General features: G+C 30.9%; 1 protein-coding gene across 2 annotated transcripts in view; it reads right to left on the reverse strand.

Moving 5' to 3' along the window:
• Positions 1-15,562, reverse strand: part of LOC142333696 (proteasome activator complex subunit 3-like) — a 38,774-nt gene extending 23,212 nt beyond the window's left edge. The window contains exon 1 of one of the 2 annotated variants that reach the window (XM_075381123.1): positions 15,407-15,562. In XM_075381123.1, the coding sequence (XP_075237238.1) occupies positions 15,407-15,430 (24 nt within the window). In that variant the 5' untranslated portion in view covers positions 15,431-15,562. The remainder of the gene's footprint in view (positions 1-15,406) is intronic. The other variant, XM_075381124.1, reaches the window with a different exon arrangement.
• Positions 15,563-16,132: the final 570 nt, after the last annotated feature.

The raw sequence follows: 16,132 nt of genomic DNA on the forward strand, positions 1-16,132 counted from the left end.
ATTCCAGGATAATATTAAGATATATCTCAATTTTAAGGAAATAACGGTCGGTTCAATAAATTCAATTAAGAGCTCATTTACACATTAAATTAGCAGGTTAACTAACTGCTTAATTCCATTAAAAATAGTAATACAAACAGCTCTATATATAAAAAAATTCTGTTTGAAATGGTATTGAGTACTCTACATTTTCTATGTGTTGAGGGTTTGGAACAGAAACTCTGAAGTCACAAGCTGCCTGTATTCTGCAAATACCATATCAAATGTTTATGTGCTGGAATCTTGAATGAAGGATAAATGATAAATCAATTAAGAAAAGATATAGAGTACTAATTTAAAACAAAGTAAACAACGATAAAAAAACCAGTTAAGACATCTTAAAGTACCAGAAATTATAAGAAAAGAAAGAGTGAAAGTTCACCATGAATAAAATCTTACATATCTACATAAAAAAAAAACAAAATAAATTTACAGTCTTCATTAGCAGTATGTCTTCTACATAATAATTAGACATTTTTCACATATCAAATTTACAGCAAATAGATTAAGACACTGAAATTCTAGTTTAAGGAAATACAGGTTTCTATGAATTAACCTTTTATGACAAAAATGTTGAGCGCTGTCTATGAGTAAAAACAATTTCAGAAGTTGTGTTTTTCATAGATGAAGCATGGGGTTCATCATTAATCATATCAGACTGTGCATACTAAAACCTAAACAATTTTATTGAACCTCTTCTAAATCAACAAAAACCAAGATATTTCAAGGCAATGAAATATCATATAGTACAAATATTTAAATTTTTCCAAATTATTGCTTGTTTTCAATAGAATTCAAAATGTTCAGACCTAATTGCAGATTTTATCATTCAGTAGTACGCCGCTGTAGTAATTTTTTTTAATTCATTAATAAAATCAATAAGAAAAGAAAGGGTCAAGGACACTTACCTGTCGCTAATAGCCTATTTCTGGCACTAACATTCAATCACAAATTCAAGTAATTTTTGATAAATGATAAATCATATACAAAGAATTAGGGAAAGAAGATTTTTAGCTTTCTAATCGCAAATTACCTCAAAACAATTTCAGTATCAATTTATCCATAATAATAAATAATCATCTAATAATAACACAAGAAAAACTATTTATGCAAATTTAATCTTATTTATTTAATAAAATAATTAAACAATTTTTATAAAAACATAATTTTAAGAATTTTTCATTCAATTTGCTACTACAAAAAAATAAATTTGGTTCGCTTCATTATCAAAATAAAATTTAAAAAAAAAAACTGTCATTTGAAATTAAAAAAATTATCCAAATTCAAATTTATTATTCAATATAGTTCCACTCTCCATTCCAAAATAGAAATTAACGCATTAGGTACAAAGATATTGCGACTACACCAACAAATACAGCTGTCCTTCTGAACATTATAAATTTTTATAATCAAATTAATGAAATTAGCTAATCACAATTTTTATTTTAAAAATGTCACTATCACTACACAAATGCACTGCACTATATCGTAACACGATCTAAAATTATAATTATATAGAAATAATTATAATGTATTATAGAAATAATTACAATGTATTAAACGCACATCTGTGTAATAACATAATATTTTTATATTTTCAGTTTTATGTTTTTGTTTTAAATACACAAGATAAAAAAAGGAAGACCTAACATTACAGCAAAAATACAAACAAAGTAACTCTCCTTGCCATTTTTCTTTACTTTTCAAAGTAAAAATAAATTAGACACATAATTTACATACATTCTTGTACTGTAATAAATTGTAACTAAAGAAAACCATTAAATATAAACAACAATGTAATTTACAGCCAGTAAAAAAACTGCTATATTGTTATTTTTCTTTAATGAAAAACAAAAAAATAATAGAATAATAATCATTCAACAGCTGATAATTACTTAAAAAAATAAACAAATATTACTTTTTTAACATAATAAAAAAATTTTTTTTTTTATTAATATGAAGTTTAACCTCAGACTGAATTAAGGAAGGTTTAACTTTAATTAATTAATTAATAGAAGAGACATTCAACTAAGTCACCGATGTTAAATTTAAAACATTTATACAAGCAGTTTTCCAACAAAATAAAAATGACCTGCCTCAAAATTTGTATTGTTATCTGTCAACTAATACATAAATATGAAAATAGTAAAATTTACTTTTTAAATTTTATACTGTACAATTATTTTTATTATATATATATTTTTAAATTCACCACAGAAATCTAAGCTTTGTGGGAAAGAACAAGAAGCTCATACATGGGAATTATTTTTATAATAATTAATATTTACAATTCTTTTCAACATGGAATTTCTAAAAACTGAGACACAGTTATACTGTAACTATGACTCATATTATACTATGATCACAGAGATTCAATTAAACAACCTTACACTGTACATTTAGTATCAACGTGAGAAAATCAATCAAAAGAGAACATGATTTGATCTAGTAGTGTGCTCTTTTGAATGAATGAAAGTCAAAACTTGTGTAAACTGATATTTCCAATTTATACCATAAAAAAATTGATATACGGGATTTACAGCAAAAGAAAGTTCTAGATGCAACCACTCCACCCAGGGGTACACAACTGAATTTTTCAGTACCAGAATATTTGATTTTGTACAAGTATTATAGCAAACTGCAAGAATACGCTGCACAGCCAAAGGCAGCCAGCTACATGAAAATGTTATAAAACAAAACTTACCTTTTTCATGTCAAATGTTTAATGTTTTTGCATGAAATAGATTTTTAGCTACTTATTTTATCACCATTTCTCTGTGGATATCCAAAAGCAAGAATCATTTTTGTACGGTCTGATTTTTATAATTTATAGCACTGTCCTTCGTCACACACCATTTAACGAAGTGAAGTGATAATATCTTTCATTAAGAAATATAACAATGAATACTTAATATTAAAGTAAAATGTAGGTCAGACTTAAATTTTTTTAAATTTTATGAAAAATAAAACTTTTTTATTTCTCCCAAAAAGCAGTACTAGAACAGTATTCTGGGAACCAGTGTACCTCAACAACGCCATTAAGTTTAAAACAATGTAAAATTATTTTACATAAAAAATTAGAAAATAATATTTTCAAAATTTATTTTTTTAAATTTTGATATCTGTGTTGAATCGCAGATCGATACATTTTGTTTTTCTTTAACTTGGCACCGGCTAAAATTGAAATTTGATGAAAAAGAAGGTGCATTTTTGTAACAGTATAGCACGTAGATATATAAAAGAGGAAAAAATTAAATAACAACACTTGATAAAATGAATAAATTTCTTTATATTACAATCACAATCTAATATGTCAGCCTAATTAATCAGCTACAAAATCCAAAAACTCTTAGCCCATTACAAATTTTTAAGCTGCACATCTTAAAAATAATTTTAAAAGATTTTGGAAAAATGTTTTAACTCGTTAATATATTTAATATTAAAAACACATCAACTGCTGTGAAACTCCACACGATGTCCTTTAACTTCTGTAATCTACAGGATATGTTTATTAAGCGGTCATCGGCATTACTTTCCTTCACTTTTATGAAATATTCCAGATGTTGTGCAACTATGAAGTTTTAAAAATAATATTTAACCGTAAGAGTAGCATATAAATCATCACAATGTAAGTTTATCGGTAAGTCGACAAGGCAAGGTGTAAATTCTGGGAGTTTACAAACTACTGTTGTGTACAGTCATGTTCCAGTGGTAGTAATAAAGTGATTGGGACTTCTGACATGAGATTAGATTGCTGTTTTAAACATTATTGTCTGTGTGTATAGACGCAGATGCACATGTTACATAATATTATATATATATATATATATATGGCATGTTACACGATCATGTTACATTTTAATTTCAATGTTTAATAATAAAACATCAGTCTTTCTTCTGCTTACTTGTATATGCCTAATTTTGTATAAATAATGAATTTTATCTTTTTCCTGTTATTCTGTAATAACAGCAATTATTTTCTTAGTCAATTAACTTTAAAACACAAGCATGATGAAAATATATCGTACTAAAAAAAATTTATGCAGGTAAATAAAGTATAAATCTCTTACATCGATTGCTTTGGTTTAAGTAATCATATTATGACGAGATGTTAGAGGCAAAAAATTAAAATAGACATCCAGTTACAACCATTATGTAATTTATAGACCTAATAAAAACAAATAATCTCTGTTCTTTGCACTGGAAACTGCAACAATTGTAAATTAAAAGTAGTCATTTTAAGATGTCTAGTGAACATGGAAAACCTCTTTGCAGTCAAGCACATCTTCTTGTGTTTATAACATTTATTAAGTTCATATGGTGTCACTTATGAATGTGACGGAACATGCCTGTAGAAAGGTAAATTTAAGCTGGTCTGCAGTAACTGACATAAGGAAAATCAGATATTAAGCAGAGGCTAGTGGTTCTCAAATTTAAATGGCAAAGAAAAAAAGAAATATACTCTTCAATAAATACGCAACAAATGATTTTGAAAGTTTTGTTATTAGAAGAGAATTTCTTAAATATTTTATTCTATAAGTTAATACCTACTATACGAAAATTACAAAATTTTTGTTGTGATGAACCGAATTCTATGGCTAGTAAAGAAACATTTAGGAGAATTATAAAATCTACGAGTTTTCAAATCGAGAAGTGTAAAAACAATAGATTGATTTGGTGTGAACAAGGTGATGCGATCGTAAAACATGCATTTTTTCTTAGGCATCTGAGAAAAAATGTTAACTATGACCAAAAGAAACCGTTCATATAATTAGATGAAACTTGAGTGCACACACATTATATGGTAAAAAAGTGCTGGCAAAGTGACAATATACCAATGTTTTTGTTAATAGTGCTGGTAACCGTTTAATTGTGGCTCATGCAGGTGGGGACATGGGATTCATAAATGGTTCTTTTTTAATGTAAAATTCCAAGAGTAAAACAGTAGATTATCCATAAAGAGATGAACAATGATCATTTTTTTGAAGGATATTGAAAAGCAAGTAATCCCAAGACTACAGACAAATTAAATCTTAGTCGTAGATAACGAACGCACTTTACCACAATAAACAAAAAAAATATACCTCCATCATCCAATTCATTGAAAAAAGACAATCAAGAACGGCTCCAAAGAAATAAAATTAACTATGAACCAGATCTCACAAAAAAAAGAAGTCAGAAATTTTCAAACTACAATATGAATTAAGATGAAATATTTAATAACAAAGGAATTACAGTGCTTAGATCTTAGACCTTACCACCAAGATTTTTACCCGATTGAATTTATTCAGACTTTAGTTAAAAAAAAGAATTGAGACTGCAATACGTCCCACATGTAATTAAAAAAACTGAGAGCCGTTACATTAGATGCAATTTCATCAATTACTGTAGAAGGCTGGAAATCAGTTTTGAAAGTTCAGGAGATAATGGATTCTTACTGGAAAACAACAGATGTGTTAATGGCAGACACCATTGAAAGCATAATTATTAGTACAGGGATGGACGATGAAGAAGCATCAGGTAGTGAAGACAAATCGGAAATTAATTCCGATGGAAGTAAAACAGAGTCAAGCTCTGAAATCAAGAGATGTTGGCCTATCACAGAAGATATTCTATGGAAACTGCAGACAAAACCGGTTAAGGACTGTATTAAGATAGTACTAATCGTTTAATTATTTAGTAAATTATTATAAACTATTATTTTATTTTTTATTCCGCAGCTATAACAACGTTGTTGCGATTTTGTAGGCCTATATGTCCAAATTACAACTATCACCTTTGAATATAATGCTGTGTACTATGATACAACTTGACTGAAAACGTTTAATTAAATTACTGTTAACTGCAGGTTAAATTTATTTAATTTAAATTAATACAGTAATGCAAATTAATATTTTTAATCATTTTCTTACTGCAAACAGAAAGTAATTACACGTTCTAAAAAATACAGTAGCATATTTGAAACGAACAATTATTGTTTAGAAAGGATCGACAAGCATGTCACTTTGTTCTTTAGGACTAAGACTGTAATGTTGTGTTATATCTCCATCTTTGCTTATAGCCAAATACAACAGTGCTGAGGTCTCCTCCACAAATAATAATTCTCCAGACAAAATCCAACTCTACATCCATGCAATATCGTGCACACGTCTGAGGCGGGCAATGTCATGGTACTTTGGTACCTTCACTTATGTCAGCCACTGAGGCAATGGTCTTAGTCAGAAGCTCCCTGTGAAGTATGGAATTGGCTATCTGAGCCGGTTGCAGTTGTACATCTCAGTTTCAGGGCTACAGATAAACACTATACAATTAAAGACTGGCCAAAAAGAAATCAGTTTACTCCAAGAAAAGAAAATGTCAATATTCTGCTTGTCGAAGCAGACTGTATTATTTTTATCACCTCTGCACATAAAAATAGACCTGATTAAAAATTTTGTAAAAGCATTTTACAAAATTTATATTTTGTAAAGATGGAAACGGCTTTAAATATTTAGTTGTGGTTTTTCACAATTTTTAAATGGAAGAATATTCTCTGGACCACAAATAAGAAAATTAATTCATGAAAATATATTTAAACGCAAACTGAATCCCAAAGAACTAGCAGCATGGAAGTCATTCAAAGATGTTAATGGCTTTCTTGGAAACAAAAAAGCTGAAAACCATGATCAGCTTATAAATGAACTCAAAATACAAAAATTTAGGCTGCAAAATGTCAATGAGAATTTATTTTTTACATTCTCATTTGGATTTTTTTCTTTTAAACTTGGGTGACATCAGTGACAAACAAGGATAAAGGTTCCACCAACATATATTGCAGATGGAACGACATTATCAAGGCAAATAGGATGAATCTATGATAAGTGACTACTGTTGGATGATAAAAATAGAAAACTTCACAGAACACAAAAAGAAAATAAGAAACAATAAATTAAGATAAACGTAAATGTCTGCATAATTAAGGTAGGAATTTTAATTGTAATTATTATTTTTGTATTCTATTATTTAAGAAGTTTCTCAATATTTTAAACGGTCATACCTTCAAATCTGATGAAGAAAGATCGATTTAATTTTAAGATTCAGCATAAAAAATGCATTCTAATTCACCTATTTTTATCTCGGTTCCAAATTATTCTTTTTTTGTTGTCCTGTGCTACTAAATAAAATATAAATGTCACAAGACTATCTATAATAATATACACCATAAAGGACTTGGCAATACGGCAAACCAAAAACAAAAATATTAAAACGGTGCAAGGAAGTAACAAAAATAACCAAATAAAATATGTAACTAACAATATAAAAAAACAAAATATTAACATACAAGGCACTAATAAGAAATCTTACTCAAACTTATTATATCACAGTGTTTAACTCAAAACAGAATAATAATAATAAAAAGAATGATCCCAGACAAACCCAACCCCAAGCCCGTGCAACAACATCTATGCACCTTCACTTATGTCGGCCAACAGAGCAATGGTTATGCTCAGTAGCTCCCCTGTGGAATATGAGATTGGCATCCCTAGCTATTCCAAGTTGGTTGCGGTTGTGCTTCTCGGCTTCGCTGTTTCAGCAGAAGCAGGAGGTACGCTGTGATCTGTTTTGATGATGCTAGGGGGAGTGCTAACAAGAAATGCTCATCCCTCTTCACGGTTGTGGAGCCGGTTGCTGTGATACTGTTCTGCCCGGTGCGAGTCAGTCAATTTGGCCCTTGGCAGGAACTTTGCTATGGGTAAGGGTATCGAAGCCCTTACTGCTATGTGCAAGCCTGTGTCAGTATTTAGCACACAAGAGGAAGGAGGGGTGGTATTGCATTTTAATAAAAAAATTTCAAGCATCACTATTTTTGATTTTGATATAATTTTTAAGAAAAGTTTTTTCTTGAGTAATAGACTGACTATTTTCTAACTTGCCAACAGGTACAAACAGCCATTTTCATTACTTTTTCCATGAGCTGTAGCATTCTTATTTTACATCTACAGGGATTAAAAAGAGCTTTTTTGAAAGAGTAAAAATGGAACTTCATGTTATTGTATTAATTTTCTTACATAACAAAATCTTGTTATGTAAGTTACACGCTTACATAGTTTTTTCAAATTTTAGGCCCAAAATAAATAATGAAGGGCTTAAGGTAACAGGCCTGTTTTTAGCCTTTTAACTCTTAGGTACTACTAGTAGAACTTATAAAAAAAAAATTGGACTGTTACCAAGTGTCCTACATTAAAAAAGAAAAAACGCAGAATCGTGAGGTTTTGAAAATGACTCATTTTCGGGGCCCTAAATCCACATGTGGGACAGATGGCAAAAATCTGAAATGTTTACAGCAGTAAGTACTTTTTATGGGGGGCAGGTCGGAGAATGATAGGAAGCTCTTGGACAGTGCTCCAGGTATTAGATGAATGCTCTGTGCGGACAAGCTAAGGCACGGACAGATGATGGCCGAGAGGGGCCATACTGAAGTCCTGTTAGGGGACTTTGAAGATGAGATGTCGGGAAGTTGTTATATGGTGGTTATTGCTTCTACAGCAGGCGACAGGAAAGTTGTTGTGAACCTTCTCAGAGCTTATAAGAAGATTGTGGGGTCTAAGGTCAAAGTGGCTTTTGGTGTAGCTGGGAACCAGATAGGCTGATATCTTAAGCAGGGGCTTGAGTATTATGGGAGGAAGCAGGGAGAGAAAAGAACTCTTTATGTGGAAGAGGATTAAGGATGAAGTTAAGGCAGTGAGTAAGGGTGGTCAGCAAAGTAAGGGGGAGGTGTCGGGCACAATTGTGCTTAAGGCTAAGGGCACTACATACGCCAATTTGCTGGGCCTTGCTGGCATTTTCGACGAAGCGAAGGAGTCTGTGCCAGCCCAGATATTATCTTGTTTTAACCATGTGCTCAGGAGAGGGTCTATTCCGCAGGCATGGAAGGAGGCCAGGCTTGTCCTGCTCCATAAAGGTGGAAGAGACTAGGTGGATCCGGCTGGCTACCCTCCTCTTTGTATGTTGTCATGTTGACAAGTTATTTGAGAGACTTTTGGTCACACGCCTTGCAGAAGAAGTGGTGCGGACTGGAGGCCTCAGTTCAGCTTTAGGAAAGGGGTCTCCACTGCTAGTGTGATCACACAGGTAATGGAGCTGGTGGGTGAAGCGGCTGGTGAAACGTGGTGCAAGCAGAAGATTCCGGCGGTGGTGATGTTGGATGCGAAAAACGCATTCAACTTATTGCCGTTTCCGCATGCGCTGGCGAACCTTGAGAGGAGAGGAGTGAGGCCGTACTTGTTAAGAGCGGTGCAAGATTATTTCACCAACAGGATGTTGGAAGCTGGAGAGGGTGCTGATAGAGTGACCAAGCTGGTCAAGTGTGGAGTACCGCACACTTCAAGAGGTCGGTGATTGGTCCCTATTATGGAATGTAGCATATGATGAAGTGCTAAATTTGGAGTATCCAGACAGGGTGTCGGTCACCGGCTTTGCTGATGATCTTTCCTTGGTGGGGGCCATTAAGACAGAGGAGGAGGTTGTTGAGAAATGTGATGCGGCAATTGGTCTTGTCGATGGATGGTTGGTGGTAAGGGGTCTCCTTTCTACTATACAGGAGTTGTCTTACTATAAAGCGCTCTTTTCGGCCGTACCTAGAGGAGGTGCTTGGAACTGGGACGTAATAAGCGCTATGGTGAGCAGAATAATGCGTCGTAAAATCACGGAGGAAGATGATTGCGATTTGGAGTACATTAGGGATGGGCGGACAGCCTGGTCATCATTAACAAATATAAAAACATATCATTAAATTTCTTTTTCAACAGTATATTATTACATCATTTTAATTCATTAACTGTTAACCTGTTAAAGTAATATTGTATTAAATTCTCCGACATTAAATTAACCACTGATTTTTAATTATTTTTTAAATTCTAAAAATCATGATTTATACATTTTATTTTATACAAGTACATACTCTCCTTTTTTGTTTGGCGTCCAGAACCACTGCAAGGGATTACTTCAGACGATGAATGAGAATGTTATGTATGAATATAAATAAAGCATAATCTTGTAGTCTCAGGTGGACCATTCCTGAGATGTGTAGTTAATTAAAACCCAACCACCAAACAACACCAGTATTCACGAATAATAAATTCTACTGTTCAAACGTGTTTATTATTCTTCTGTAATACTTTATTTTAATTAGTATATCTTTTTTAATATTCTGATCATAATGTTTACCAACAATATAATCTTCTACTAGCAAATGCTTTATTAACATTTATTAAAATTTTCATCGTAAGCTTCTAGAAAGTTATTAAAGGCAGACAAAGGCCTAGGTTGACTCTTATGGGTCCAGCTATTAAACTTTATGCATTGTTACCTTAATTATACTGAAAACAATCTGTTACATACGAATGAGATTTATAATATAAATTTCAAACACCTAAAATTAAAAAAAAGAAATAATTTAAGAGCTTACTGTAATTAATGTATTTAGTTTGTATATTTAATGTTAATTAAACGAGGACAGCAAAGTGAGAATTAGTTTAAATTTGGCAAATTATGTTAATATCATATAAAGTTCAGCACACAGAAAAGACAATTACCTAATTAAACTTAACCTAAGGCTTGCTTCACACGCTAACCTCATCTAATTAAGATTAAATATACAAATAAAAAGTTATCATATTTACAACCTTTCAGACTTAACAGACAACTGTTAAAAAAAGTTGATTTAATGATATTTTAATGTTTATTATTAATGCCGACTTCAAAGGAGGTTTGGTAGCATCTTTGGTTTTATCTGATGGGTCCTGGGTTTAAATCCAGTCGGGCTTGGCATTTTATACAAATATACATAGGTGTTTTGAGAGGTATTGGCCAAAACTTAGAGACTGATTCAGAACATAAAAATAAACAAAAACGTTAAATAATAAATAATAAACAAAGTGCAAAAATGTCCAATCTTGTTTCATTTCCTCTCTCACTACCATTTTGTGTTTTTTCAATAAAAGAACCGAACAAAATTTTCTACAAAATAATAAGTTTGAAAATTTACCTTTGAAAACTCCAAAGTGACAGCCATTTAAATTGCTTAATTATTAACAGTTCCAAAAAATTAGATTTATTGAATGTTTTATTACGTAAAATGTTAAGCATTTAAGTATGAACAAAATGATACTTCATTTGTCAATAATTAAAAGATTTAAATGAAGAAAGGCTCCTTGAATAGACAGAATACCTGCAGAATTACCACACAGTGCAGGTGAGGAAGTGATAGATAGATTATACAAACTGGTGTATAATATTTACAAAAAAGGGGAAGTTCCATCAGACTTCAAAAAGAGTGTTTTAGTCATGATACCAAAGAAAGCAGGAGCAGGTAAATGTGAAGAGTACAGAACAATTAGTTTAACTAGTCATGCATCAAAAATCTTAACTAGAATTCTGTACAGAAGGATTGAGAGGAAAGTGGAAGATGTGTTAGGAGAAGACCAATTTGGTTTCAGAAATAGTATAGGGACAAGGGAAGTATTTTTAGTGCTCAGATTAATAATAGAAGGAAAATTAAAGAAAAACAAACCAACATAATTGGCATTTATAGACCTAGAATAAGCATTCGATAACATAGACAGGAATAAAATGTTGAGCATTTAAAAAAAAATTAGGGTTCAAGTACAAAGATAGAAGAATAATCGCTAAAATTTACAGAAACAAAACAACAGTAATAATTGAAGAATATAAGAAATAAGTCGTAATAAAAAGGGGAGTCTGACAAGGGTGTTCCCTACCCACATTACTTTTTTAATCTTTACATAGAACTGGCAGTTAATGATGTTAAAGAATAACTTGCATCTGGAGTAGCAGTACAATGTGAAAACATATAGATACGATTTCTTGATGATATGGTAATTCTAGTCGAGAGTAAAAAAAATTTATAAGAAAAAATGAACGGCACGAATCCAACACAAAAACTACCGCATGAAAATAAACAAGAACACAACAAAAGTAATGAAATATAGTAGAAATAATGTCAATATGTCAATGGACCACTGAATATAAAAATAGGAAGAGAATAGATTACAGAGGTAGAAGAATTTTGTTATTTGGGAAGTAGAATTACTAAAGATGGACAAACAAGGAGCGATATAAAATGCCGAAACCTTCAGTCAGAAATATATTTTCTTTATATACAAAAATGAATTTAAATATCAGGAAAACATTTAGAAAGTATATATTTTGAGAGTAGCTTTGTATGAAGGTGAAACTTGGATGATCGCAGTACCTGAGAAGAAAAGATCAGAAGCTTTTGAAATGCGGTCCTATAGGAGAATGTTTTAATATCAGACGGGTTGATGAAGTGATAAATGAAGAGGTGTTGCGGCAAATTGATGTAGATAAAAGCATTTGTTAAAATATAATTAAAATAAAAGACATGTTATGCCATCCTGGAATAGTCACTTTAATATTGGAAAAAAAAAACAAGCACAAAGCTGTCTTGCCATTTTAACAATTTTGGTCATATTTAAGCTGTTTATAAACAGATTTGGAAAAATGAGATGTTATTTAGTTCAAAATAAAAGGCTCAACATTTTATCTAATAAAACAAAGTTTGATATCATGGAATTTTCAAATATATAATTTTTTACTTATTTATTTTGCAGATTTTGCTGAGTACATGCACATCATCAAATTTCATTAAAATATCTCAATTCATTATTAAGATTTACATTTTTATTAAAAACACAAAATGGCAGAAATAGAGGAAATGAAGCGATACAGGATGATTATCTAAATGAATTTTTTTTACCGAGTTAGTTTCTTAAGTTTGCCAAACACTTCCTGAGACACTCTATATACAAAAACCCAAATGTAAATACATCCAGGGATATTGTAATGAATCTCATAGAAAAAAATAAACATACATATATTTATTTATTTTTTCTAAAAATTGCAACAAATTTAGGTAATTATATACAATATTGGACTCTCCTCTGACTCTGATGAAATTTGCAATTTATCTTAGTTAGGACCTAAGTTACTCATTACAATTGAAATTATTCATTGGGAAAATCTTTCACCCAAGTTACATCCTTCTTACATTTAATAATACAATCACAAAAAATGTCATAATTCAGCCCGTTCCTCTTTCCTGTTTAGCCTACAGGAATTACCATCAGGTATTACTTCAGAGGATGAATGAGAATGACGAGTGAACTATTGTACAGTCTCAGGTCAAACATTTCTGAGATGTGATTTCATAATTCAACTCCAGTATAATTTTTAATTCAGTTAAAAATAAAGTTAGATTAAGCTTAAGGTGTGTGTTTTGGTAAATGTGCAGTATCCATTATTTACTAATTAAATAACTTAGTGAAATTTAACTGAGTTTAGTTAACTTTAGGTCAACATTAAGGTTTGGTTATCTCAGTATATAAGTGTTTATAAATTTTAAAAACTTACTATCGGTCATTTATCTGTTGAAATCACAATTCAAGACTACTGCTTAACTTAATCTAACTTAACATTAAGGAACCCACTGGGTTGGTCTAGTGGTGAACACATCTTTGCAAATCAGATGATTTTGAAGTCAAGTTACGTTCAAATCCTGGTAAAGGCAGTTACTTTTACACAGATTTGAATACTAAATCATGGATACCAGTGTTCTTTGGTGGTTAGATTTCAATTAACCACATTTCTCAGAAATGGTCGACCTGAGACTGTACAAGACTACACTTCACTTACACATCATTTTCATTCATCCTCTGAAAAAACAGCAAAAAAACCTTAACATTAAGGAAATCTAACCTTATTCTTAAACCAAATTTAACTGAAAACAAATTATTTGGTCATTAAATAATGCATATTACACGAATAGCGCAAAATTGGTGAAATTTTGGATTTGGATATGATAAATGGATAGGATAGATATGATTCGGTAGAGGGATGTACCTCTACCCTGTACACTATAAGCAATTTAACAGTAGTGGTCTTAGGTTCCTAAAATTCTACCGGTTGACCTGGTGTGGTTAAAAAAGGATAGTAAAAATAGGTTCCTAAAATTCAATTGGGTGCCTGAAGTCGGAACATCTATTCTTAAATAAAACACAGGGCATCAATAATTTGAAATTGCTTCATAATCAATAAACAGAAAAATCTAGATATTTTATTTATGAAAAGAAAACAATGGTGAAATGATTATTTTAAGAGAGGATGAAATTGTAAAATTTGTCAATGAAACTTTGCAAGAGAGAACTAATAAAAATGATATCAATACTGGGCTTACACAAGCAGTTTTCAATATGTTACAGTCTTTCCTAGCTTGAAATAAGCATCAAACTTAATCATGTCTGATGGAACTACTTTCCATAAAAACACAAGTGAGCAAATAACTGTTCCAATATAGATAATTAAAAATTAGTAATTATTTCAAATAACTTTTATTTATATATATATATATATATATATATATATATATACACGCACGCGCGTGTACTTGTAAGCCTAGTTTTAAAGAATCTATTTTTATATATACTAAACACTTTGTTTGATACCCTAATACCATTCTAAAATCTGTCATCTTAATAGATGTTAAAAAATACAAATAAATAAAAAATTTGCACTTGCCTTGGTCCCAATCAGTTCAAATTATTAACTTACTATGGACAATTGGCAATTTTTATTTATGAAAATTAATTCACAACAGTAATATATATGGGAATATTAAATGTAGAATTTGTAAGATGTGCAGAGCCAAGACGGGATTCAAAACAGGGTTTCCAAATGACAGGCCAAGACATGACCACTCCAAAACAGTGAGTTCAATGAGGCAGTAAGAGTTCAGTATACATATGTTCTTATATATAAAACTGTTGCAGTTTGTTCACTGCAATTTAAATATTATATACATACTACAACGGATTAGGGCTATATAAGTGCCTAAATTCACAGTTCCCACACAGTGCATTACTATAGGTACATAAACTGTTCAATCAACATTTTAATTAATAATTTAACAGAACTTTTAAGACCAATAATCACGGGGTCAGAATTCAATAATCTTTCATTTACATAATTTGGTCAGTTTGTGAAAATTTTTTATAATGAAACATAAATGCAAAACCTACTGCTCAAGCAATTTGCCTATAGGGTTAAGTAAACATGAAAAAAATAAACAAACGCAAAAAATTTAAATATGTTAAATATACTATTAATTCTAATTATTTTCATTACTTTTAATCGTATTGTATCAACATTAGTAAAGACAATATTGCACCAGAAGGATAAAAATTAAAGAGAGGTTAGTGCCAACAAAATCGCTGTGTAGATAAACACAAAGCATGAAATAACAGGAGATATAATAAAGAAAAGCTTATAAAACTAAAATGATTAAACTTACTTTAATTGACGCACCATCTGCCATAATTCTTTGTTGTCAACAAAAGGACACTTAACACTAATTCCAAGGAATTTTTTCCTTGAAGTTAAAACGTGCTGGTGCGAGTTTACACCGGATATTTGAAAGAAATAAACAACGACCCCTTATATCCGGTTTATTGGAAAAAATGTGCAAATCAGACCCAAAAAATTAAAATTGTGCAATTAAGAATTATTATTTAATAACAATATGGAATTATACCTCAACGTTTATGTGCTTGTATATGGAAATACTTTTGTTTTGAACGTCATTATCAAAATGGCACTCTAGTTGGCACAAAATGAAGTGCGTTATAAAACAAAAAATAGTGTGCTGTTGACATTGTTAATAGCGGTCTCACAATTTTAAATTTGTGATTACAAGTCAGAAAAATTTGTTATAATCGAAAAGATTCAATATGTTTTCTCGTATTTCTTTTTAACTTTTAATTTATTCAAACAGTATCCCAATACAAATGTATGCGAGAAATATATAGTGACCGTAACACTTGGTAAACAAACTAACAGATTTGTTTGAAATATGTAATAAATAAATTCTTCGCTAAACGCCGAAGGTGATTACATTTGATTAGCTGTTCTCCCGCCGGTAACAATAGGCCGTCAAATTTCATCTAATCTTATGATAGCCTGACCGCGATTCAAATTATCAACCTTCCGGATGAACGGCAGGTACCGTCTCTTCACTGGT

Source organism: Lycorma delicatula, chromosome 13 (assembly GCF_047948215.1).
Source record: "Lycorma delicatula isolate Av1 chromosome 13, ASM4794821v1, whole genome shotgun sequence".
In the NCBI taxonomy this organism is placed as follows: Eukaryota; Metazoa; Arthropoda; class Insecta; order Hemiptera; family Fulgoridae; genus Lycorma; species Lycorma delicatula.